General features: G+C 51.7%; 1 protein-coding gene across 1 annotated transcript; it reads right to left on the bottom strand.

Annotated features, from left to right (window-relative positions):
* Positions 1-8,155: 8,155 nt before the first annotated feature.
* LEPREL1 (leprecan-like 1) lies at positions 8,156-23,793 on the bottom strand. Its single transcript, XM_009584102.1, has 14 exons — positions 23,647-23,793; positions 22,530-22,719; positions 19,598-19,729; positions 18,301-18,443; positions 16,755-16,844; positions 16,222-16,262; positions 15,626-15,720; positions 12,631-12,758; positions 11,934-12,029; positions 11,696-11,846; positions 11,048-11,165; positions 10,476-10,551; positions 9,430-9,570; positions 8,156-8,342 (listed from the first exon to the last, which is right to left on the bottom strand). Exons 1-14 carry the CDS (start codon positions 23,746-23,748, stop codon positions 8,250-8,252), a joined length of 1,596 nt encoding a protein of 531 aa, XP_009582397.1. The 5' UTR covers positions 23,749-23,793; the 3' UTR covers positions 8,156-8,249.
* Between the last annotated feature and the right edge of the window lie 1,077 nt (positions 23,794-24,870).

The raw sequence follows: 24,870 nt of genomic DNA, 5'->3' as shown, positions 1-24,870 counted from the left end.
CTGTGAGTGAGATGGGAAAAACCCTCCTGGGCTGCTCTGCTTGCGGAGGTGCTGCGAGGGCCGTGTGAGTCACCTGGGGAAGCACAGGGCACAGCCAGGCTCGGGAGAAAGTCCGTATATACCTTGTCTGATCCCTGAGAGTTGCTGTCGGGGCCGCGTTTCGATGTCGGGATGGTTATTCTGAAAGCGTTTGCTCAGAGCGCCTCAGAGTGTCAACCGCACACGGCTCAGGGCTTTCCCTGGGGACCTTCGGCGACAAACCCCTTCCCTGCAGCTGTGTGAAATGAGACCGGGCAACGAGGCCGGGATTTTCAGTGATCACTCCTGGACTGGCAAGGAGCTCACAGCCTGCCTCATCCTCTCCCAATGCCATGGGCTGCCCATATTAAAGGCTTCATTTTCCTTTGACCCGTTGCGCGGAGCAAGGAAGGATGGGCTTGCACTAGAGCTGTTTCCAGTGTGTTTGAGACGGGGAGAGAAATTAAAAAAATGCTGTGTGAGGTGGCTGAGGGCTTTCCCCACCCAGGAGCCCGTCCCCCCACACCCAGCTCCTCTGCTCGGAGGAGCCGGGCTGTGGCCCCGCCGCTGTAGGCAGGTAACTGTCACAGAGAAGATAGACATGAAACTACTCAGCTCCTTCTGCCTCACCCAGGGCCAGAAGGGTTTTTTGAAAACAAAAATAAAGGGGAAAATTCAGTCTCCACCCATCCACCCAATTTGGCCGGCAAATCCACTGGAGCGGTGAATGCCAGCTCCCAGCCTCTCACACGAGGTGTCGAAACGAAAGGAGATGAACAAACAACCCCCAGGTGCCTGGGGGCAACAAACTGGTTTTAAGATGCTGGTTTGTTGTTTTTTTCCCGTGCAGTTGTTGTTTTTCCCCCCAGGACCGGGCAGCTGCCCACCATGGTGCTTGGCCATCCCTGGGCCATGGGCATGCGTTGATGGGTCTCCATGAGAAGGGCTTCATGCAGAAATGCATGTCACCACAGATGGTTTTCGTGGGCATCCTGGTGTGGGGCAATGAGGCCAGTGACTAACAACATGATGAAGGGGATGTCAGGCTCGGGCATCACCTCAGCTGTGCCCAGCCACTGCAGAGAGCCCTGCAGGGATGAGCCTGGTGCCAAGATGCCCCGCAGCAGCTGGGGCCCCTGTCCTGGACAGGCACACTTGGCCCATGCGTGTCCTGTTACTGCAACTAATATGAGGCTTTTAAAATACAGGGCTTTTGCCTCAGTGGTTGTCCAGCCAAAACTCCCTTGCTAGAGCTACGTGCACTCAGAGATGGCTCTAGGTTTGCCATAAACAGGCCTTTCACAGGCGTGACAAAGATCCTTGCAAAATTTGCCAGGGGGTCCACATTCTCCTCTCTATGAGGGGAGTCATAAGAGAATTTCTTCTCCACCTTTGCTGCGGTCCAGTTAAAGCACTGTGAGCAGCTGGGAGGTGCCTTGCAGGGCATTCACACTTTTTTCCAGCTTCTGCCTTGTTGCACTCAAACCAACCGGTGTGATTTCTTGCACTGGAGCTGCCCAAAGCACATTGGTGGCAAGCAGTGGCCTCATTTCTCACCAACAAAGCAGGGACCAGCCTTTAGCCCAGCACTTTCAGCCAGCGTCGGGTGCAGAAGCACTGCAAGGAGGGGATGGTGGTGCTGGGCTGCACTGGGAGGTCAGTCGGGAGCAGCCGGCCCAGTCCAATGCAACGTGTTTCCCCCGAACTTGGGAGCGAAGCCACACGAAGGCCATTGCAAAAAAGCCATGTGTGATAAAAGGGGTGGTTTTTTCCGGTGTTTTTCCCCGTGTGCCGGAGCCGTTGGGCTTGCATGCAAGGCAGCGCAGGAGCTGCTTATCGGCCCACCCCATCGCGGCAGCAGACTGATGGTGCCGCTACCATCTCTGCTGTTAATCTCATGACAAATAAAGGAGGGGTAGAAGCTAAACTGAGCTCATATTAATTCCCCCTGCCCTGCCCTGCTCAACCTCAGGAAATACCTACTAGAACTGCCATTCTCGTTATCCAAACCACCCCTGGAAATGATCATTAGCTGACTTGCTCCTTTGCCAAGCGTGTCCACTCGCCAGCCTGGCTCCATTTGCCCACGGGGCCCTCGCATTGCCTGCTCCTGCCACGGCACGCAACGCAGTTGCCTGCACCCACGCACCGCAGTTGCCGGCCCCCGCGCTCTCCTGCCGCGGCCTCGCACGCTGCCCGCTGCCGCCCAGCCGGACCGAGGCTGAACCCCACTCCCCTGCGGCTCACCGGCTCTCTGCCTTGCCCCAGAAACAAGGTGAGGGTGGCCAGGCAGCTCTCCGAGTTGCCTGTTTTGCTTTCTCAAGTTCCTGTAGTGTGCTGGACTTATTTTTGGCAGGGTTGGATGGTGGCCAGGGGGTTGGGACGTGTTGACATTTATGATTTTTTTTTACTTTTTTTTTTTTTTGCATAACAAAGTTTTGCTAAATGAGAAGGAAACAAAGTCGGTGCCAGCTTTCACCATGTGTTTAAAACAAGATAAAAGTAATGCTGGGCTGGCTGTGGCATCCACTAGATCTGTGGAGACAGCAGTTCGCTGGTGCAGTGTGTGCTCTGGGGAGGGACGAGTGACCCACGCACACTACGCTGTGCTCCGGGAGGATATGAGGGGCCCTGCTGTTCTCAGTGGCATCTACTGCACCCGTCCATGTGGGCCCCCCAGACCCAAAGTGAAAGCAGGGCTGTGCCTGGGGTGAACAACGGTGCAGGATCTGGCCTCGTGCACGGCTGCACTCGGTTGGTTCTGGGGTGCTGGTGCTGTCGCTGGCACCAAGGCGCCTTATACGCTGGGTCTGGGTGCCCGCTGTGTAAATAGGGTGGTGGGAGGAGAAGCACACATATATATGTGCCCATCCACACCTGGGGAAGACCACAATGTCGTGGGACCCAGGCAGGGTCATACCCTGATGCACAGACGAGCAGCAACATTTCCTGCAGGACAAGGTGGCTCTTCTGGTGGGGTGTGGGTGAGGGAGCAGCTGCGGAAACAAAAGACGTGCATGATTCTTTCCTTTTTTAATATAGTTCTTCCCCAAAGCGGGACTAGCCCATTTTTATCTCACTGCCAGCACTATCAGAGCCAGCTGTTTTGTTCTTTTTTTCCCCCAGGTTGGGCAAGGGTGTGGACAGGAGGAAACAACCTTTTTTTTTTTAATGACAGGTTTCCATGGGAAGATGTTCGGCTGCCTGTCAGTGCTCAGCTTGGCTCTACCCAGGTTTAACCAGGAGGGCTGAGCACTGCTCACAGTGCAAACTCCATCTCCTTTCTCTGCCCACATCTTTCCCCTGGCCAAATCACTGGAGCTTGCAGGCAGCCAGCAGCTGTAATGCAAAGCTGACAAACTAGTCCAGGCTCTGCTCCCACCCACGACCAGCAGCAGCCTCCAAGGTGGGGAGACCCTTGCACAGGGACTGGCCAACCTTACGTGCGGCAGCTGGCGGGGATGGTGCCACCCAAATTGTCCATCACCAGGGCAGCGACCGAGCACCAGGGTGGGGAGATGGCAAAAGGGATGCAGCTGCAGGGTGGGATGGAGTGGCAGCAGAAGGGGGTCTCCAGCCAGGCTGGCTGCTTGCAGGGCTTATTGCTGGGTCTCCAAGGGTCATCAAAGCTGCTGTATTTTGGGCTGTCAGTCAAGCTCCTGGGAAATAAAGGGGACATACAACAGGTCCAAATACACCATCTTTTATAAGCTTATCATGCCCCAGCTTGGAATCAATGGGGATTAGTCACGATCCAGTGGAGCTGCTGGAGACTGACTTGTCCACATGGGCCTAAACCTCCACAGCGATATTGGTGAGGTTCAATCGCTTAAAAGTAACGCCTCAAAAAGTCCCACAGGCTAATGCCTATGGACACGCCCAGGTTTTAGACTCTGTAGCCACTGGACATAAAGAGCTTTAGGTTTTTCAGCCTTGACTGTGGATTTAGGAATTTGTAAATATCCGCAAGTCTTATTTTCAGGGGTGAGCTTTTGGCTGGAGGGAAACTTCGAGCAGCCCCAAAGGGGCTCCACCTCAGACTTTCTGCTGGCTCCCGTTGGTGGTTCTTTGCTTGTACAAGGTGTTTTCCATGCTCCTACCCTCTGCCCAAGGCATCGGGTGCCTTGTTGGGCTACCATGACCCCTGCTAGCCGCTGCTCCCCACACCTCAGTGCCATCGCTGCCGCCAGCTCTGCATGCTCTGCTGCCGCATCCCTGACTGCAAAGTGCAATGATTCATCTTCTCCGTAACGAAGGCATCCATTTCATATGTACTTTTTCCTGAAACATTACTGACTCCCTGTTGCTGAAGGCATGCCTGTGGCACAGACCCGCCTCCTCCAGCCCTCCCGCAACCCCTAGCAGCAGCCTTATGCAAGGGACGACCAAACTTGGCTCAGGCCCATTTGAATGTCAAAACAAAACCAAAGCTCCTTGCTAGTAAAGATCCCCTGGCACTGCGTAACACCGCGCAGGGCTTCACTTCAGAGCAGCGGCCGCACCCAAGCGCGCGCGTGCGCACACACACACACACACACACACAGCCACTTCAGTTGTTTTTTTAAATACTTCTTAATTCTATTACGTTTCCTTTATGAGTTGTTTTCTTTTTTTTCTCGTTGAATGTCATAAATCAACCCTGCATATATTATTAGTATTAAGAGGGGCATGGCAGAGTTAACAAGGAACTAAGACTCAGTTCAAGCATCTCCATCTCCAAACCGCTCCCGTTGCCGGTGATAGAACCAGGACACGCATAACAAATGGCCAACATGTAAGTAGGTTGTGGTTCCCTTCGGTGGCCAAGGCTTGGCTAGAGGAGCCCAGAGCTGGCCCGGGAGCCATGAAGCTTGTGCTGAAATGCGCATCAGCTTTATTCTCAGTGGTGTGACTTCGGGTACTGCCTCTTTGGGGAGCTGCTTCATGTAGGGGCTTTGGGAAGCAGCAATTACCAGACTGGCAGGGTAAGAGGGGAATAATCAGCGTGAGCCAATGTAGCAGGAAGCAAAAATGTTAGTGCACCAGGTTTTTCCTGTGGTGTATTTGACCAAGGAGGAGCCTATACACTTGTTTTTTGCTGTTAGCTTTCTTTTTCCAGTGATACGGGTGCCCTGTGGGCAGTCTGGATGTGACCCTGACAGCTCTGCCAGATGCTAGGCCCCTACATCAAATCTAAGAGTTAAAATTCATTTCTCAGAGGCCAAGCCACCTTGGTGGCAACGCAGCCCACTCGGATACAAAAGAGACCCAAAAGCCTACCTTGTATTTTGGTGCATGTCCCAAAGAGCTCTGTAACTTGCTCCTGCGAGGCTGCAGTGTGCCAATAAACTTGGCAACAACCTCTGCTGTTGCAGCAGAAACACAAATCAGCTAGACTTTGCCAGAGCAGAGAGTTGGAAAAACAAACAAACAGGAAAAGTGCCTTTGACTCACTGCATTCCTGTTTTTTGGCTTCAGCCTGGCAGGGACCGCAGGCAGGTCTCGGTGGCAGAGCAGCACTGTGAGCCGCATGGCCCAGGCAGCCCGGAGTCTTTCCCCTTCTTGGGGATTTGGGGTTTGTGTTTGCAATTGAGTCCCAAAATGCTGCACCCTTCTGAGGCTGCTCCACCTTTCTCCACCAAAGCTGCTGTTTCTCCAGGAGCCGGCCAGCGCCCCGCTTTGCACCCCAGCCTGCTGCACGCCCCAGCATTGCACAGGGGCTGCGACACCCTCCTCCTGCTCTCCAAATTGCCTGAAGTGTGTCAAGGGTACATGAGTTATTAGTTGGCTGGATGCAGAGCGAAGGAGATGGACAGGCAGGCAAATGCACACACACAACTTTGCTTAATCCTGCCCACAGCAGTGTCTCTGATGCTCCTCCAGCACGGGGGATGTGTGCGTGTGCTCTGGGGACTGGGGCAGGGAACCCCAAAGGGAGAGGCACCATTGTGAGACAAACCGCATACCCCCCCAGTCTCTCCTTCTAATATTTGGTGAAAGAAAGACAAAGACAGGCCCAGATACTGTGTTTAGTTTATTTCCCCTGGATTTAGACACAGCTCTTGCTAACCACCACAGCAGCAAACAAACCACGACCGGTGCCAGCCCCCCGCCCCCCGCCTCCCCGCAGGAGGACCAGCTGGGGGGGCCCTGCAGCCCCCGGGAGGGCAGGGGCTGCACCGAACTGCTGGAGGGGGCAGCTTGGCAGGATGCGCTCGGGCAGACGTGGCTGTCAGGGGGGTGGCAGCACAAACTCACGCTCAAGGTGCAGCATGTAGGAGTCAAGCCTTGGATGCAATAGCATGGTGCAGACAGGGGACGACACAACCTGCGTTTCAGCTCTCCAGCTGCCCTCCCTTTCTTCCCTCCGGCTTTTCCTCTGGCTATTTTAAAAAAGAGGGGTTAAGCATTTACAGGGGAGGCATTTAAGCAGGGAAGGGTCTCTGCAGGGTAAACTGTGGGCAGTTCCTTGGGGAGCCAACACGATGAATCTTTTCAACAGTCTATGAGAAAGGGAGATAACCTCAAAGAAACAAGCCACACTGGTGGCTCAGAAACACTCAGAGCTTTCTCCCCTGGAGATTCAACATTGGAGGATGTGCAGCAAATGACCCTTCCATCATTTTCTAGGTGGTAATGGTGCCCCCTTCACAGTCTGGGCATTTGTTTTTACAGATGCACTGAGTTCCCCTTTATCTTGCCCAGGACCAGCTTTTGAGGAGGTCTCTGCAGAAGGACCATCCTTGTCTATGGCCTTTGCAGCCAGTGACTGGATGAGAAGAGCTACTGAGCCTGGAAGATTTGGGTAGGCACAAGCTGCATGAACAAATAGAAAAGACAATTCTCTATTGCAGATTTTAAGTCCTGGGAATGCCAAAGCTGGCAGAGGGGAGCAGAAAAGGACTGAGAAAGTGCCAATGCAGCAGGGAGCTGAGCAAAGCTGCTCAGGCATGCAAACTCCAGCCAAGATCCCTGCAGTGCTTTCTGGAGAGAGAGCAGACTTGCAGTAAATTCAACAGTAAAGACTGCTGCAACCTGCCTTTTAGGAACTGCTTTCTAGCAGCAGAAACAGCTGTTGGGTCAAAATAAAAGCTGTTCCTATGTCTGGGATGTGGGCAATTCTGTGACTTCAGTGCTCGTTTGGATTGAGGTAGGGGCTGCTCTGGTCCCATGCACAGGAGTTAATTTAATGGTGGTAGAGAGATGATTTGATAGCTTAGCAGTAGTTATTGGTGTAGTAAATCTCTTGTGATACGCAACGTGTGCTTTCAATGCAACACCCTCAGTCTGGGTCAGACATACTCCTGAGCAAATAGATGCTACCACACCATGAACAGCCGCTGATTCTGCACTGTCAGGACAGGAGGATGCAGCCAGGACATCTGGAGTACAAAGCCACACCATGATCATCCAACAACATGACACTGTAACATCCCTGAGCCTTTCAGCTGCTTTCCAACATGGACCTGGAAATGATGACTTTTAACCTTGGGTTTTACCAGCAGCAGCACTGGGCTGGAAGCTCAAAGGATGCAGTGTGAAGCAGTTTCTTTCATATGTCCCAAGTCATTAGCAAGAGCAGGGACTGAACGTGAGAGACCCTATTTTACCAGAGTCAGCTGCAAATCAAAGCCCTTCAGACTTGTGCACAGCTCATGCCCCTGCCCAGCAGGTGATTTCTGGAAGCTTTGCTCAGAATTAATACCCAAACACCAGCTTTGCATGGCTACAGAGAGATATGCATTTTGCTAGGACCCGGGTTTTGCTTTGTTTTTTCCCTGAACAGCATATTTCAAATGGTGAAGTGCTCTGAGATGGAAATAACTGACTTGTGCTCCAGTTTCCCCCAGGGCAGCACTGCCTGGGTCTTCCGCCAGCACTGAGCAGGGGCAGGAAGACTGGTCCATTATCAGACCTGAGACATTTCTCTAGCAGAGGCTAAAGAGAAGCAGCTATTTCTGGCTGAGGAAGAAAAAAAGGAGTTCTCCAAGGGGTACAGTGGGCCTGAATAAGTCCTGAGAAGTGCTAGGGAAGGACAGGGAATCCCAGAGGCAGAGTCAGTCCCAGGAGATGCTGGCACAGAGATGAGGAGTCCCAGCAAGAGCTGTGCTAAACACAGAAAAGGCACTCCTGAAACTCCACAATCATATTAACCTGTTAATTTATACAGTGGCTCTGTACAAAAATAGAAGGGTTCTAATAAGATTAACAATATTAAATAAATATTTAATAGAAAAAGTCTTTGGCCTAGTTCATAGCTCATCCTTTGGGTTGATATTCATTTCACTGGGGCCTAGATGCTCCTGGTCCAACATCGCGATCACTTCATCTGCCTGGATTCGCTCCTGCAAGAGAGGAAGGGAAGAAACCGTAACAGCAGAGCTTCAGCACCTGCTCTCAGCTTATTCAGCACGGCTCAGGCTGCTGGGAGGACCCACAGCAAGCAGTTCATCCAAGGACCAGCAGTGTAGTTGAGAGGACAGGGGACAGCCTGAGACATGCTGGGGATTTGCTGGGCAAAATTAATCAAATCACTTTGCACTTCAATATCTAATTTCCTCCTCCCTCCAGGGGCTGCAGTGCTTGGGGCAGAGCTGATGTGCTGCTGTTCCCTTACCACACTTCACTAGCAGCCACTGCCACAGAGTAACCTCCTCCTGTCCCCTCCGCTTGACACAGATTTCCAGCTCCCTGGGCAGGGCTGATCTCCTTCCACACATGCACCAAGCATAGAGGAATTTCAGTTAGTGCCAAAAAGCAGAGAGACAGCATGTCTGAAAACAAGCTTCTCCCAAAACCTCGCAGCCCACCTGCTTCACAAGGCAAAGGCACAAGGGTTTTGCTCTCTCCCTGCATTTAGTTTTGCTTGGTCTTTTATCTTCTGCTCTTACAGAGCAGAATTGCTATCAAAGGGAGACAGGGGCTGGTACAGCAGGCTTTTAAAACAGAATTTGGAGGTTGCCTGTTGAAAGGCACCACAGACTGGATCTCCCAAGGCATCCAGGTGCCCAGACCCATGGACTGCAGACTCCCAAACCACCTTTGAGGACCTGGAGGCAGCCGCACAGTACTCGGCCTCTGAGCTGTGGATGGCTGTGGAGGACTTTCCTGTTCATCAGGTTATTGCCACTAGGTGTCAGAAATGGCCAGTCCAGCCCTGTGCAGAGCCCTCCCGCACCCCGCTCAGCACCCCAGCCCAGCCCTGCACCTCACGGCCCCAGGGTGACCGGTGCCCAGGAGCATGACCGGCAGGGAAAACCGTTCAGTCCCAGGGCCACCAGCTCATGTCCCTGTGGTGCAGCAGACGGGAATGCTGCTGCGGGAGCTGGGGGGAAAATAGATGTGCTGGGACTGGAGGTTGATGATGGTCCAGGTTCTTCTGGGATGCTGTGTGCCCTCCAGCTCCCCTCACATCACGATGGAGGGACTCACCAGCTCTCTGTAAAGTGGGTCCAAGGTGAACCAGAGAGCCACAGCACACCGCTGGCCTTTGGTAACCGCCTTCACCCCATGGGGGTTCTCGCCGCCTGATGAGAAGCTGATCATTCGTCCGCACTTGGGCTTGATGGAGGCCTGTGGGAAAACAAGCAACACCAGGGTGGCAAGGAGCAGCATGGCTGCACGTGCTGGACTTGTCTGGGCTTGTCATGGTCCAGGGCCTGGGATCTTACTGGGCATCTCTCTGCATCACCCCAGGACCCAGTGAGCTGCTCTGGAGGACATGTGGAGCTCTGGGCACAGCTGTAAAAATGTGTGGGGTAAACAGGGAGGTGTGAGGCTTGGTCCTGCTGTGCAGACATCAAGCAGAAAGGAGATGGTGGCATGGCGTTCTTGCAAAGTCTGCAGGTGACCACCTACAGCAAAACAGGGCCACGGCGTAACTCCAGGGAGGTTCAGTCCTGACACGGGCTGTGAAACAACTCTTTCTCCTCTCTGCTGAGTCCACAACAGGCATCCTGCAGGACCTCAGGGGCAGAAGTGCTAACCAAATAAACCCTCTGGCACTGGTCTCAGGTAGATGCAATCTACTCTCCAGCATCTACTGGACTTCAGAGCCCCAGCATAACGCCCAGATGCTCTGTCCAACCACGGAGGGGGTGCCCAGCCTTCCAGACGGCCCCATGCCGAGGTAGGGGCTTGTGCCTGAGCCCCATCTCTCTCAGGGACCGATGTCCACCACCATGACCTGCTCTGGGCCAGGCACTGCATATGTATAGAGGCATCGCTTCGTGTTTGGCCACGAGATGGGGTGGGAGCTCAGCGGTCTTCCAGGCAGGGACGATTCTCAGCCATCCCTCTGAACTGCAGGTTTCCTGCTCGGCACAGCCTCGGGGCAGGGCACAGAAGGTCTGTGCACCTCTGCCAGCAGGATTTTGTATGGGCTCTTTGCAAGGTAGGAGCCACAGGCTGCCTGGGGAGGCTCAGAGCCCCAGCACAGGCTGCTGAGCAATGGCGTTTGGTTCACAGCACCGACTTACCGTCACAGTTTTGGCATCCATCTCGGTGAAAATGAACTCGCCTCCTTCGAAATCCGCGTTCATGTACAAGAGGGCGCTGGGGGAGGAAGCAGGAGACCCCTATGAGGGGAGCAGTGGAGAGGGCTCAGGGCTGACCTTCACCTCCGGGGCAGATCCTGCATCGTTCCACCAAGACATGGGTGGGGGGCTGCCAGGCAGGGGAGGTCCTGCTGTGGGTCTGGTCGGGGCCACCCAAAGTGTCCCCATTTTGGAGCCACAGCTGAGAACGAGCAGATCTCTCCTTGGCTAGGAACAATTCTCAAAATGTCCCATCAGCTCTCACCCTTCCATTCTGCACCAAAAACCTGACAGAGACACAGTCCTGTGGGCCACAGCTGGGATCTCCCGACGCTAAAATATCACAAAGCCATTACAGTTAAACTCTGGCTTGAAGCTTAGCCACGATGCTTGCTGCTACCAGAAACTACCTGCTGGATCTCACTTCTGCCATGGCTTTAGGTCTGTGGAGCGGGATGCCCTGCCTCAGGGAGGGTCCCCGGGGGCCCTCGGGGGCAGCTCCCCTTTTTTCCTACCTGTAATCCCGAAAGGTGTAGGCAGGAGGCTCCTTCCAGCACTCGTTGGCCTCAGGGTCCAAGAGGCAGTTGTCAGCATGGATGGGGTGGCTCAGGTCATTCCTCCTCTCCTGCTGGCCTAGGCAGGATCATGTGGAGGAAGGGGGAAGGAGAAGGGGTGGATGAGATGGAAATGCCATGCTCTGTGGGGTCTGTCACAGTGGGGAGCCTGCCCCGACCCCACTCCGGGTGGTGTTCACAGGTGAGAGGAGGAAAGGAAAAGCTGGGGAGAAAAGGCAACATCTGAGGACTCAGATCTGCATAGCTCTGCTTGTTCCTTACTGCAGGGAAGTGAGATGGAGAGCTGGGCGGGGTGGAAAGGAGAAGGGACAGTGAGAGGAGGCAAGAGAAGAGGAGGGAGAAAAGAGGAAGAGCTGGAGACATGAAAAACAAGAGACACCCCAGAAATGAGCTGCTTTGGGACAGCAATGCCCACCCTTTCCTGCTGTGGGGACAGTGACTTTGCCCAGCACTTGGCCACCAGTTTAAGCATCAGCCAAAACAGAGCTACTCTCAGGCTTGGGTTCCCCACTCGTAAACCCCCCGAGGGGGGCTGAACCCCTCCTGTCCTCCCAGCCCTGCCCCGCCGCCGGCCCCCCGAGCCCTCACCGGAGAGAGCAGTGCGGCACACCAAGTGGGTGTAGGAGAAGTAGAGCGTGGAGTTCAGCATGAAGTAGGACTCAACGATCCTGCGAGCCTTCTCGCTGATGTCGTAGAAGAGCCGGGCACTCTTCAGTGGGACACGGCCCTCGTAGCCGTACTGGGCAAGGAGAAGGGGCGAGAGAGGGTCAGCGCTGTGTGCCAACTGGGAGGGAGGGCATGGAAGAGGAGGAGGAGGGAGCTGTACCTTGAGGGCTTTGAGGACAGTGGCTCCTTCAAATCTCTCATTCGGGGTGTGGGGGGAGGTTTTGCCCCTGTAACCATCTCCAGCCAACATGATCCCCTGAAAGACGCGAACACAGGTGAGCGGTGAACTGGTTCCCCAGGAGAGGGGGAGCTGCAATGGAAGCATCTGGGATCCTCTTCCCCAAATCACCCAGGGCTGCATTTACCAGGACAGGTGAGTTGGGTGGAAAGGCGCTGCAGCTCTCCATGAACACGGTCCATTCTGAGATGCTGGAAAACAGCCACCCACCTCCACGACCGGGGATGTTCAGGCACGCTCAGTCCCTTCCCAAGCTCAGTTGAAGATGAATGAGAAGGCTCAACCAGGCTTGTGGACGAGCAGCCTTTGGGGTTGTGTATAACGTGGGGCAAAGGGCTCTTTCTGCACAGGCTCTGTCTTGCAGCATGTTTCTAAGAACAGCCCAAGATGGAGCAGCAGCTCCTGTGCTGCAGTTATGGGTGTGTTATGGGGATAAGCGTCTGACTGCTCTCCACGGGCATCCTGGCATCAGTTTCAACACTCAAAGAGTGAGGCATGAAGGCAGAGCCTCTCCAGGGGCTGATCACACACTCAGCTCTCACAAGCCAGACGCTGGGGAGAGCATCAGGCACTCAACCCAGGTGGCAATCGTGTCCCCCCCAGGGCACTGCCTACTCACACTGGCCACCCTGTGAAGCTCTCGGCACTGCTCCTCCGAGATGACATTATCCAGTAGTACTCGCTGGGTGCCATTCAGCTGCTGCGAGTTGTAGACAAATTTCACATCGCTGTAGAGAAGCGGACCCCCTGATGGAAAGAGAGACACAAAACGACCCTGATGAACATGCCCTGGCCTCGTTCACATCTTGTACCGTGGCTGAGGGGCAGCTGAAGTCACCCGGGTGTGCTACCAGGAACAGAGCTGCACAGCAAAGAGCAGAGTTTAGCCTCACATCAGCAACAAAAGAAACAGAAGCAACGGAAACACCTGGAGATGGAATCAATTTGCTGCAAGAGCATCAGCATTTTCCACCTTCTCATTAGCTGCCTTGCAAACGCAGGGACCACAGCCTGAAAACGCCGATGGGACACGATGAGAGACACAGACACCAGCTAACCGGGCTCTCCTGCCCAGCAGCCAACATCAACAGAGGCCGTTAAGTTTCCTTTGTGTTTGCGCTGTGGGGATCTTGCCAGCTTGGCATGCAAAGCCACTCTCTGCAATTGTCATCAGCGGGTTTTTTTGTCTTTTACACACATAGAAAACCTAATGCGGTGCTGAGCTTGCAGCAAGCATCGCTTGTTCTCCACCAAGAAGAGGGGCTGGGAGTGGGCGAGCCAGAGGACCCTGAGGACAATCCTCCTCCGCAGAGGCAAAGGAGCTGCTATGGCCACCCCTCGCTCCCCGAGGCTGCCAGAAGCCAAGGGCTTGGCTGTGTTTTGGAGGTCCCAGGTAGCATTCCTGGGATGGCAATACAACTGTGGCTGGGCTTGCACACTGCTGGGCTCCCCCCAGTATGGGGCGACTGAGCCTTGCCACGGGCTGAGCGAACGGGCAAGAAGAGAGAGATTAGCTCTTCACAAGAAGTTTGGATCCATCCCCCCCATCAAATTTGCCTGATCAGAAAAACATGGCAAGGCCACTAAATCACCATCTTCTGAAGCCTCTTCCCCTCATCTCCTCAAAGAGAGAGAATGAAAGAAATGGCAACAATAAAAACCTAAACCAGATGTTTCTTCAGGAGGAAGGTAAATGCATCTAAATTGTGGGAAAAATTATCTGTTGTCACAGAGCCACAATAAAACAGAGGAAACGGCTGCAGAGCTCCCCTCACCATGTGGCACAAGGAAACTTCTCTGTTACACTGCTTTTGTAATTCCTACTTTTCCTGTCTGTTGAGGCACATTGTGTGTTTTTGGAAGGTCTCCTTGGCCTATGGAGGACAGTAACCCTGAGGGCAGAGCTCCGCCACTAGCCCACGACTTTATTTCTGAAGAGTTAGGTTTCTTGGAAATGGAAAAGATGCGACGTTCCTCATGTTCACTTTGCTGTTCTTGTTGCTTGATAATAGGATTTATTATAAATGCAGCTGGATGAGAAACAGGACTCTGAAATCCAGACTCCTGGCACACTCCAACTCCGGGCTGAGTTTTCCAGCTTGGATGTTGCTCTTCCCCAGCCGTAGGCACATGAGGGATGAACCTGGAAGGCATCACTCACCACTTCCCCAGTTTCTTCTCTTCCTCCCGGGGAACTAGCGGGGGCTGCCCTGTGCCCTGAACACTGAATCCTTGTCCCACAGCGGCAGTGCGCTCCCCGCTGTCTTCCTCACCCCCACCACCTCTAAGTACCAGCAGAGAGAGAGACTTGTTTCCCATGTGTATGCTCTGTGAAAAACACCCCAAAGAAATTGGGGAATTCTTTGGACTTTGGGGAGCGAAGGAATTGGCGGAAAAGAGGAAGGGGGGAAGGAGAGAAGTACAGAAGAGTACAAAATTAAAATGGACTTTTCTTTTTTCTTTTGTGGCCTTTTCTCTTCCTTTTCCAAGTGAAAAGAGAGAAAGAAAAAAAGACAACAGAGAAAGGATGCAGCTGGATGGACAAAAATCCCATTTTCTTTTTGAACAATTTCAGTTTTCCTTGTAAACTTGAAAACATTCTGCAACTAAACCAGAATAAAAGCATAGAGAGAAGAAAAAACAGAGAAAGATGCACTCTGAAATTATTTGGTTATAGAAGGCAAACAGGTCAACAAATATAAATCAACCAAATGACTTAAGCAAGCTCTTCAGGATCTTCCTGTGACATTCACCTATTTTATGTAGGCTAGAGAAGGGATAATACTCTGAACAAGACACGGAGCAGCTGGAGACAGCTTGGGCCGTGGAAAGCTGTGAAATTCCCCAAAAAGCACGACCAACTATTGCATTACAGGGAGGTTTAATTGCCTGCTGCTGTGGAGCTGGCCCGCTAGAGACACAAGACACCTCCTGGCTTGAGACCCCGCTGTTTTGCAGCAAGGGGCACGCTTTGGTATTTGGCCACAATATAGTTTTTCAAAATTGTTATGGGGGAAATCTTGTCTTTAGTAGAAGATGTTATGGTATTTTCTGTGGTTGCCGAAAATGTGCTGAAATCAGTTGAAATGTCTGCCGACAGGCCTTAAAGCCAAGTGGTTTGATGTAAGCCAAGACATGAAATCACAAGCCAGTCTACAAACGGAAATGGTTGCTAATATGATGTGATGCAGTGCACTTAGCAAAGCATCGGGACCGGAGTTCCCAAAACCTATTGTATCCAGCATCTGTCCTTCTGCAGCCTGGACAACAGAGAACATTTTCATCTTAAAAGCACCTAGGGAAAAGACTACTGCTTGTTGGTGCCACCTTCCCCATGGTGAGGAGGACCCAGCCTCCCAGCTCTGCATCTCAGGTCTCCGCACTGAGCAGCTCAGCAGGTGGGAAAAGCAGGTCCAAGAGCAGAGCAGTGCTGGTGGGATCCACAGACCTAGAAATGCTGTGGCAGTCTCAAAGACTTCTCTGTCTCTTAAACAAAACTTCAATCCTCCCAGGTAGGATTGGCCCTCATTGCTCAGCTGCGAGCCTTTGCAGTCTGCAGTCTAGCGGTAGGAAAAAACCTTCTGATTTTGTTGAAATATCTTCATGAGACTTACCCTCCTTCAACTCTCGATCTGGTTTTGGCATGGGTTTCTTTGCCAGGGACAGCCGGGGCCCATCTTCTGGTTCACTGCTAATACTTGATGGGACACTGAGGAGCAAGACAGAAGAGGAACATCATGACTTTGGACACAGGTCTCCAGTTCTGGGAATTGCACTGTTTTGCACTTTTCGGAAACCAAGGGTGAAAAAAATGGGCAAATTGGTATTTTGTACAAATGCCACAACTGTGCAAGTAGAAGCCCTCACCCTGTCCCATGGAAAACCGTATTTTTCTGGTAATGGGAACAACATTTTCCACCAGCAAAGCACAGACACCAACAAACCTGAATAGCACCACTTGCCTCATCGACCCAGTTCCCTCTAGACAATTGCTGGTTTTGAGGCACTCAGCTAAAATAAGGTGCTTATTGTAAGTGATGGAATGTTTGTAATGGTAAGGGGCAAAGAACCCTAATTCAACCATGATGGTGTGCTGGGGTGGCTGGGCAGCACCCCCCGAGCGGCAGGCTGGTACTCCATCATGGCACATCCCCTTCACCCCGCGGCGGGGACCGGCACGGCTGCGGGCGCAGGCAGGACGGGGGCTCACCTGTGCTCATCCTGGCGGGCACCATACCGGTTCCAGTAGTTCTGTGGGAAAAGAGAGACAGGTCATGCTTCTTAATTTAATGCTCCAACCCAAGCCAGGGAGCGAGGCTCTGCCTCGCACACAGGGACATCGGCCAGCCTCTCTGGTATGGATCCATCCCACACAACTTCGGGCAATTGCCTGGGGTGACCAAACGGAAAATTTATCCCAAACCCAAACTGGCATCGTATGACGAATACAGAAGGAGGCCAGTTTGCCCAGCCTTCTCTGTCCCACCCCATCACCATGGCAGTGGCTGAGTCTCAGCCAGACACCACAGCAGGAGAGCTGGACTAGGCTGTGTCTGCTTCTCCTTCACCCTGGGAACAGCTGCCTCCCTTGCTTTGCCATCACCTTTTCCCATAGGGAACAAGCCGGGCCAAGATCCAGCTCCTGAGTCACCTACATGGGACTCGCTTTGTAGGAAAGGGGGGAAGCTGGTCCTAGAGCTGTGAACTCCTAAAGGTCCTTGCCGTAGCAGACCCAGGCATTACCGGCTCCGTGTAGGCGTATCCCAGGCCAGCCGCAGCCACCTGCAAGAGGTGAGACTCCAGCTTATGGCGCCGCAGCAGCGTTTTTGCTTCCTGAAAAGAAGAGGAGAAGGGGAGTAGTTGCATGTGTAGCTTTCACAAGACACAGTCAATGCACATCTGCTTTGACAGGGGTTTTCTCTTTACACAACACTGTAGACTCCTACAGGGCAAGGGATGCTTGGGTCATGCCTTAGAGCAACCCTGGACACAGGGCTGAGCCACTCGCTACGTTACAGAAGGGGAGGTGTTCAGCAACTCATTCATGAAGCCTGAATCCCCAAAATACATGTGCATAGCTGGCAGAGAGTGCTGAGCACCTTGGAAAGCCTCTAAAGGCAAGAAGCTGACCGGAGAAACCCCGGTTGCAGAGTGGGAGGACAGTTCAGGCTGGCGGAGCAGGGACCCTGGCCGGGCTGTGCCTCCATTCCCCATCTGCAGCACAGAGCCCATCGCCCGGCGGTGGGTGGGCTGCAGCATCGCAGCCTGGGACGCACTCAGTGTGCTGGGATGGGGACCACAAAGCACAGCGAGCTGGAAATCATCCACCAAAGGGGTTTTTTTTGAATGAAAAATATGTAAACAAAACACTGTGTTTTCTCCTAGAAAATTACTTTGCAAAGCAAAAAGTTTTTTTACAGAAAACTTCAAAACACTGGAAACGCTGACATGTTCTTGTCAACTTCAGGTTTTTTCCTAGATTCACTTTGTGAGGAGAAACAATGATTGTTCTTGTTTTCTTTTTTATCATTTCCCATTTTTTTTTTTTAGCGTTTCACCAAATTCACCTTGATTTTCCTGGAAATCAAGGAATTCCCAAGGGAACAGGAAATCCAACTCCTGTCCCCCTTATGCTTACGGCACAAGGGGAATGAGCCTCAGCAGGGCTGTGATGGGATGGGAGGAACTTCTCCTCTTCTGCATTGTGAGAAAGGCAGCCAGGGCCACAGATAAAGGCTGCCCGGACCAGAGAGGAAGGCTGTCCCGCTGGGTGACTGAACGCGTACTGTTTGGTTGTTTGACCCCAGCCTAGCCCTGTGATAGCAAAGCTACTCCCCGCAGAACAGGCTGAGTGCTGAACTCCAAGCTCAGTGACTTGAGAGTAACACTGACATCCCAACCTTCCCTTGGGAAAATATTTCTCAGCCCTCTCTTAACGGAGGTTGCCCTCTGCTCAGTGCTTCATTGCATTCCTCCTCCGCTTCTTCTCCAGAGCACTGAACGAGGGGAGGGTTTATGTTGTTAAGGCCCTCAGTCATCGCCCTCCCTGCCCTTGCCTGGGCTTTGCTAAGCTGAAGTCCCCATTTAAAGAAGATCCTGCCCTCCAGCTTCTCCCCCACACCAGTGACTCTGCACTTGCACCCTGACAATTAGCATCACCAGCTAGGCCAGCATCTCCACACCTGTTTTCAAAGTGGTCCCACTGTGGGAAAGCTGCCAAGCTGCTTTTATTTCCAGCTGATGCTTTTGTTAAAGCCTCCCACCAAGGGCTGTTAGGTGACACTCTCACCTTTCTGGGTTTGACGGTGTCTGGATCCATCGTACCTTCCAAGAGGTCCTTGTAATAACCTGCATTCTCCAAGACATCTTCATCGTCCGGGTGGAAGAGGAGGTAGGACTTGGCACACTCCAGGGCTTTTACATAGTCACCGACTGGGAGGCAACACAACAGTTGTCAGGGGGGGCAGAGGGGGGCACAGCCCCGCCGCGGTGCCGGGGGCTCACGCAGAGCACGGCGGGGCAGCGCCGAGGAGGGGAGCCTGCAGAGAGGGAGGGCACAGCCTGAGCTCTCCGTCAGCTGAAGGACGACACTTTACAAGGCTCATTTGATGCAACTTTGTCTTAACTGCTCCATTTCATCGGTCGGAAAACCGAGGCACAGAGACATGACTTCTCTGTGGTCGTGCACAGGTTGGCGGTGGTATCCAAATTGGATCCAACTGGATGAGCAGGATGTGGATGCTGTCTGGCAGCAAACTGCCTCTCTCATGTGCAGCATCCCTCAAGGCTCCAGAGGTTTTTACCCACCACATTAAACTTCTAATTGGGCAAAGGAATAAAAAAGCCTGTACACCACGCACAAAATGCTGCTGACTTCTCCAGCTTTCTTCCCATTGCACTGACGAATGAAGAAGCTTTAGGTTTGAGCAGCAATTTCGACCCTCCCACATTCTGCCCTTTTCAGGAAAGAGCTCTTAGCACGAGCCTGAGATAGCAGAATTCTGCCTTGATTTACTTTTATCTAACAGAACATAATAAAATGCCATACACAACTGGCAATATTTCATAGCACTGCCAACTCCTGATATTTTGCAATCTTACTAACTCCTGCAGCTTCACTGTGAATCTTAAAATATTTGATAATTAGCAAAAATTGGCATTTTGGGATAAGGTTGCGCTAACTTGCATATCTGTTATATATCAACTTAGAAAATGTATCAGTTGGTTCAGAAAATGTGAAACACATAAATCCCCAGAACTCTAATATCAAAGGCAAATAAAAGGATCTTAAAAAAGCATGATTTATTTAAAGAATAATAATGTTTAAGCTAAAGGTTGGGCTTTCAAAGCCTCACTGATGATTGAAAACACTTTTACAAAAATACTTAACGGTGTGTTACAGTCAACCTGAAAGGAAAAGGATTTTCAAAGAGACAATTTCCAACGTCCTTTGCTTCCTGACTCTTTCAGACCATGCCACTGACATCATGGGGAAATATCCTGATTTCCACATGAGGCAATTCAAACTTGTACAAAATGCAACAAAACTGAGCAAGTGCTATGAGGAACAGAAAGACAGCCTTTACCTCTGTAATAGGCAAACTGCAAGTAGTCGTAATGGAGGGGAAGGAAATTTTCGATGGGCGAGATACGGCCCGAACGTGTGGCGAGTTCTCGGACACAGTCGTGTTTGCAGGCCAGGACTTGCATGTAGTGATCTGCCAAGAAAAGGAGAAGACGGTCTGATGGTGACGGTGCTGAGACCAGGACAGACAGAGAGTAAATCTCCCCAGCTGAAGGACGTGCAACTCATGCTGCTCTAGTCCAGCAGGCGACTGCGCATCTAGAGAAAGAGCTCAGGCTCCTTCCCAAAGCCAATGGAGAGTTGCAGTCACATTTTTGCCCCCCCTTGAGAAATGCCTTTCTCCTTCTGCCAACTGCAGAGGGAGCTTGAGCATCTCGTTTGTGTGCCGGGAGCTGCTGCCTCTGCCCAGGAAAGCCGGGCGGGCGCAGGGATGTGCAGGTGGCAGGTAGCTCTTCGACCCCAAGAGCCAAACCAAAGGCGAGGACACCCACAAAGCAAGCGGAGGTGTGAAGACAGGGTGGCCACATGTGCTGCCACACGAAAGCCATCTCCACACTCCCTTCCTTCAGCTCATCTTTAATCCTTTCCTTTATGCAGCAAGAAAGCTCCCAAGGGCACGGGGAGGTTTAGGCAAGAGGGGTCAGTGCAGCTTCTCGAGTACAGCCGAGCTAGGCACCTGTGCCGCAAGTTTGAAAGGTCTAAGGTGCAAATATTAGCAGCAAAATCCCTGTGTTTGCTGCTTCTCAAAGATGAGAGATCTCCCAGGGAAACGCAAGCACGTGGTAAACATCTGCCATTAGCAAGGTTTCTTAATTGGTGGGAGTCCACAATATAGGCGTTGTATCAGCTGTACAATTTCGAAGCCAACGCTGACATCTGATTCCAGTTTAGAGTCTTTACTGCAATGTACTTACAAATCTACTTTGCTTGCTCTGTCTCTGTACACCATTAAAAACCTTAAGAAACAAACACAGGCTTGAAAAAAAACATGTGCTCAGCTACCAAAGCATTTCTCAGTGCTGCCAAAAAAACAGCCTGAGGAATTTGCGATGAAATCAAGTGGAAACTCAAAACAGTCCCCATTTGCTCTGGGCAGGTAGTCTGAGTAGTTATCTGATTTACCATACATATCCAGGGTATTGCATTAAGAAAGCAAGAAGGAAAAGGATGTAAGTAATTTTGTTCTAATTTAAATGTATTTAAGCATCGTAGACCTGGAATAATCCATCACTAAGAAGCACTGCTTTTTCTTGGTACTGTCAAGGTGCCCTAGAAACAGGCTATATAGACTGGAGTCAATTCACTGAAATGCATCTGTCCCCAGGGTGGAGAGGTGAGAGCGTTTCAACCCCATGCAGCAGCACAGCAAACGAGCCTGGGACTGAAAAGAGAAAAAAGTTTTGAAGAAACTTAAACTCTCTTTCCTTGGTGTATTAGTGTTCCCATTCCCTGCTGAAACATCTGGGGCTGAGCACCCTTGGTCCAGGGGTAAACACTGGATTATACTGTCCCATAACGAATCACTCGGTTCCCTATAGGAAAGCAGTTGCACTACACAGCTTATTTCCCTCTGTGTGCCCTCACTTCCCTGTTTCTTTGGGTGCTTGAACAGCCCTGGGTTTTGGAGTTGTTATTCCCAGGCATATCTGGCCAAGCCAAGGCACTGCGCCTGCAGAGACCATTTGGCTTGTTCTCACTCCCAGGTGAGGTGCTGGGCTGAGGACCACCACACCGTGACCATGTCTGCGCTCCGCGTGGTCCGGCACAGAAACACCTTGTCTGCTCACTGGGGCTGCACTCAACTTGTACAGCACAGAAACAATTTAACAGAGACTAAAACCTGTTCGATGAGCAGCAGCTTTCAGTAAGAAGAAAGGTGGGTTTCCTTTGCCACTGAAGGCTGCTCTCTTGGAGGGCTTGATATATGGCCCTTGGTGTCCTGGTCATGGCTTTAAAAGCAGGCATGATCAGCTGACAGTTATACTGGTACCAAGTCAGCTCTTACAACACTCCTCATATTTTTTGCATGGGTAAATAAACCCGACAAAGGCAGCTTCCCATCCGGTATGTTGGTGGTTTCTCATCTTGGTCGTTTCAATTAGATTTCCTGTCTCGACACAAACAGAATTATGCAAAAACAAAAAACAATCCGTATCTGAGTGAAGTATTTTCCACACAAGAAGCAAAACTCTGGAGCTTGATGCAACTCCAAGACCATGAGCAGATAAATAAGATTTCTGCCACCAAACAAACCTTAATTTATTGCTCTTCTTTCCCTTGCGACTAATTAAATGTAATCTCATTTCTACTGAGAACGAACCATTTTAATCCCCTCTGGCTCAGAGCCACATATGCCAATCTGAAGATTACATAGCAATGTGCAATTCTCTCCAGAGATTTCAGTGAAGATCGTAATTAGGTGGGCCTCTGCTAATGACAAATCCATCCCTTTAGATGGGGAGGAAATCTATGTTCTGAGCCTTTTTGGCAACTTTCCTGGCCATCTGGAGTGTGGCCAAGAGGACTCTGCTGCTCTCTTCATATGCACTGAAAAAAACAGAGAAAATATAAAGAGGGCCAGCAATATCTAGATTCCAGTGAGGTATGTGAGACTGTGTACAGGGGGAAACCGAGGCAGTTTATGTTAAAGCACCTAGACTTCCAGCTCTTACAGAAAGCTGCATATGTTCCACACATCTGGAAATGCAATTCTTCCAGCCCAGCTTCTATTCAGGACCAAAATGAGATGTTCTAGTTCCCTGTCCTCTGTATTTGCATCTTCTGGCCTTACAAGTGCCTAACAAGTGTTACTCACCAGCAGCAGCGATGGAAGGGAAGACACTTCACGAAATCCAGCCAAAGGCCCAAACTCAGTAATTAAAAACATTGCAGGAGCCAAGGGTGAAAACCCTAAAGATGCAAAAAGATCTCACCTGCAATAGCTTCGTAGAGGCCAGCCTTATATTCCAGGTACTCGTGCTCCTCAAATCTCTGCGGTCCCTCGCACATGATCTGGCAATCTTCATCCTCGGAGTAGTACCCTTTCAGCGCACGCTCCAAGAAGTCAATGGCCAGCTCATACTCCTCCTTGTCATAGTGCCTTACCCCGGCACTGTAGTCCTCCTGCAAAGTACGCAGGCAGAAGACAAGACCATGAGTGGGCTACGCTGCTCAGACCACAGCATCCTGCCCTTGCCAACTGCAGGTGATTTTCAAAAGAAGGTACAAGCAGGCAGGAACAGAACGATCTCCCCTGGTACCTACCAAACATAAGCGGTTGTACCAAACCACGTTTAAGCCATCAGTGGACTTTTGGACCAGTGGAATCACATAAACCCATCTACATGCTCTTCTGAACATCTCCGTACTGAGAGCATCCTCAGTGCCACTGCTGGATTATGTGAAAAAACACTCCTCTTCCCTGTTTTAACCCTCCTACCCACTAACGCTGAATGTCAAGGGAAAAGACTGCACTTGACCCAGGCAGATCTGTCTTAGAACCTCCATTAATTACACCAAATGGCCACTCCTCCTTCCTTGTATCTTATGAAGTCAGAAAGTTGGGGATGACCCTGGCATTTGTGTTGGCCTTTCACTTTGGGGAGGTAGAAAGAGCTGTCACTCTTCCGCCTGCCACCCTGCACCCTCACCAGCACAGTTACTCATGTGCATGTACCCTGCCCAGGTGGGAGAACCCAGCTCACAAGAAACACGAGTGAGCCAAGATCTGTCCATCAGTGCCCATGGAGACATCCATCAAAGCTGCCTGCTGGTGCGTGTTCACAGCCACGGATTTCCCCAGAGTTCCCTGAAGAGAGAGACCATGTTGGGGATGCAGCCATCGAACAAACAGCAGAGAGTGCCTTGAAAAAGCAGGAGCTGGCTTGCCTTAAAGGAGAGCGCTGAAAGGGAGAGTTTGTTTTGCTGTATTGTAATACAGACCTCGGCAAGACTCTCCCCATTCATAGATGATGCTCTCTTGGCCTCCTACATCTCCTCTCTCCAGACTGCCTGACTCTTAACCCGGGCACCTCTTTAGCTCAGACTCACCATGTGCTGCCTGGCCTCCCGGTCAATCAAGCTGACCTTCCTTGCCGTGGTCTTGTAGTTCTCGATGTCCTGCTGTACCTCCATGTGCTCAGGGTTTGCCATGAAGAAGGTGTGAGCTGCATTTGCTGCCTCCTCCAGCTTGTTCAGCTGTAACAAGGTAAGAAAGACCAGCTGAGTTGGTGATGTAGGACAGTGAACACAGCAGTTTATGCTGCACCCCCTGACACCTATACCTCTGACACCCTTTGGACACCACTGGGCTGGGCAGTGATGGGATAACCAAGGAAAACCTGAATGGAGAGGCTAAGGAAAACAGCTGAAATGAGAGGAAAGCCCAGTGCAAGGGAAATCAGAAGAGCTGGAGTTCCCGAGAGCCAGACAGGTTGCTTATCTGTCTGCAACGTGGTCTATCAGTGATGGGGTCCAGCCTCTTTTCCAGCTGCACGTTCTCTGAACTCAGCTTCTCCAACCCCCTGCACAGTCCTGGGTGGAGAGATGCTCTCATGAGATATGAGACGGAGAGAGGAGGGGAAAACAGCTGCTGCGACTGCTCTCTCTACAAGCCTTGGAGGCTGAGATATGTCCAGGCTAAGGGCTTCTGCTTGTAAATGGGGACCTGGGACCATTAAGCTTAGCTCTGTATAGCTGGAAAAGGCCAGACTCTGCTGACAGTGGCAGAGTTATAAAGAAGAGTTTATCTTGGTATATCAAGTTACTTTGGATTTAGAGATTCAGAACCGAGACCACACATTAGTTTCACGCTGGAGAAAGCCTCCTAAACAAACAGAAATACTAGTGCTAAACACACCCACAGCTGCTGCCGGGAGCGCAGGGAGCAAGACAGATGTTCAGGTGAAACATCTGCATGACCTAGCAGGAGAGAGGTCACTTCCATGGCTAATGCGCTTGCTCCTGAAAGAAAGCCAACACCACAGAGCACCAGCAAGCTGCGGAGTCAGGCCCCTGGGATATGTCTGCAGGCTGAGCAGGCTCACCCAAGCTTGTTAGCCAGGACCAGGCTAACACTAGCCCTGGCAAGGCTGTGCTTCAGTGTTCTCCTTCATAGTGAAACCCACACCAAGCCCCGTGCCACTCCTGCTAGGCTCCTCCGGAGGCACCGGAGCCAGCGAGCTCAAGCATGTCTACACTACACTGCTGTCGTGGTACGGCAGCTCACCTGAAGAAACCTGCACACTTACCCACCGCACAACCCAACCGCCAAAA

The sequence above is a fragment of the Fulmarus glacialis genome, unplaced genomic scaffold, assembly GCF_000690835.1.
Source record: "Fulmarus glacialis isolate BGI_N327 unplaced genomic scaffold, ASM69083v1 scaffold22700, whole genome shotgun sequence".
NCBI lineage: Eukaryota > Metazoa > Chordata > Aves > Procellariiformes > Procellariidae > Fulmarus > Fulmarus glacialis.
The sequence above is the reverse complement of the archived record's forward strand: the minus strand, read 5'-3'. Positions and strand labels throughout refer to the sequence as shown.

Coding starts and splice junctions, on each gene's coding strand:
- LEPREL1 (XM_009584102.1), bottom strand. CDS start 23,748: ATGGCAAACCCTGAGCACATGGAGGTACAGCAGGACATCGAGAACTAC. Junction 12,759..15,625: donor AGATCGAGAGTTGAAGGAGG/GTAAGTCTCATG, acceptor TCTTTCCATCAG/GGGGTCCGCTTCTCTACAGC. Junction 8,343..9,429: donor ACCCACTTTACAGAGAGCTG/GTGAGTCCCTCC, acceptor CCTCTCTTGCAG/GAGCGAATCCAGGCAGATGA.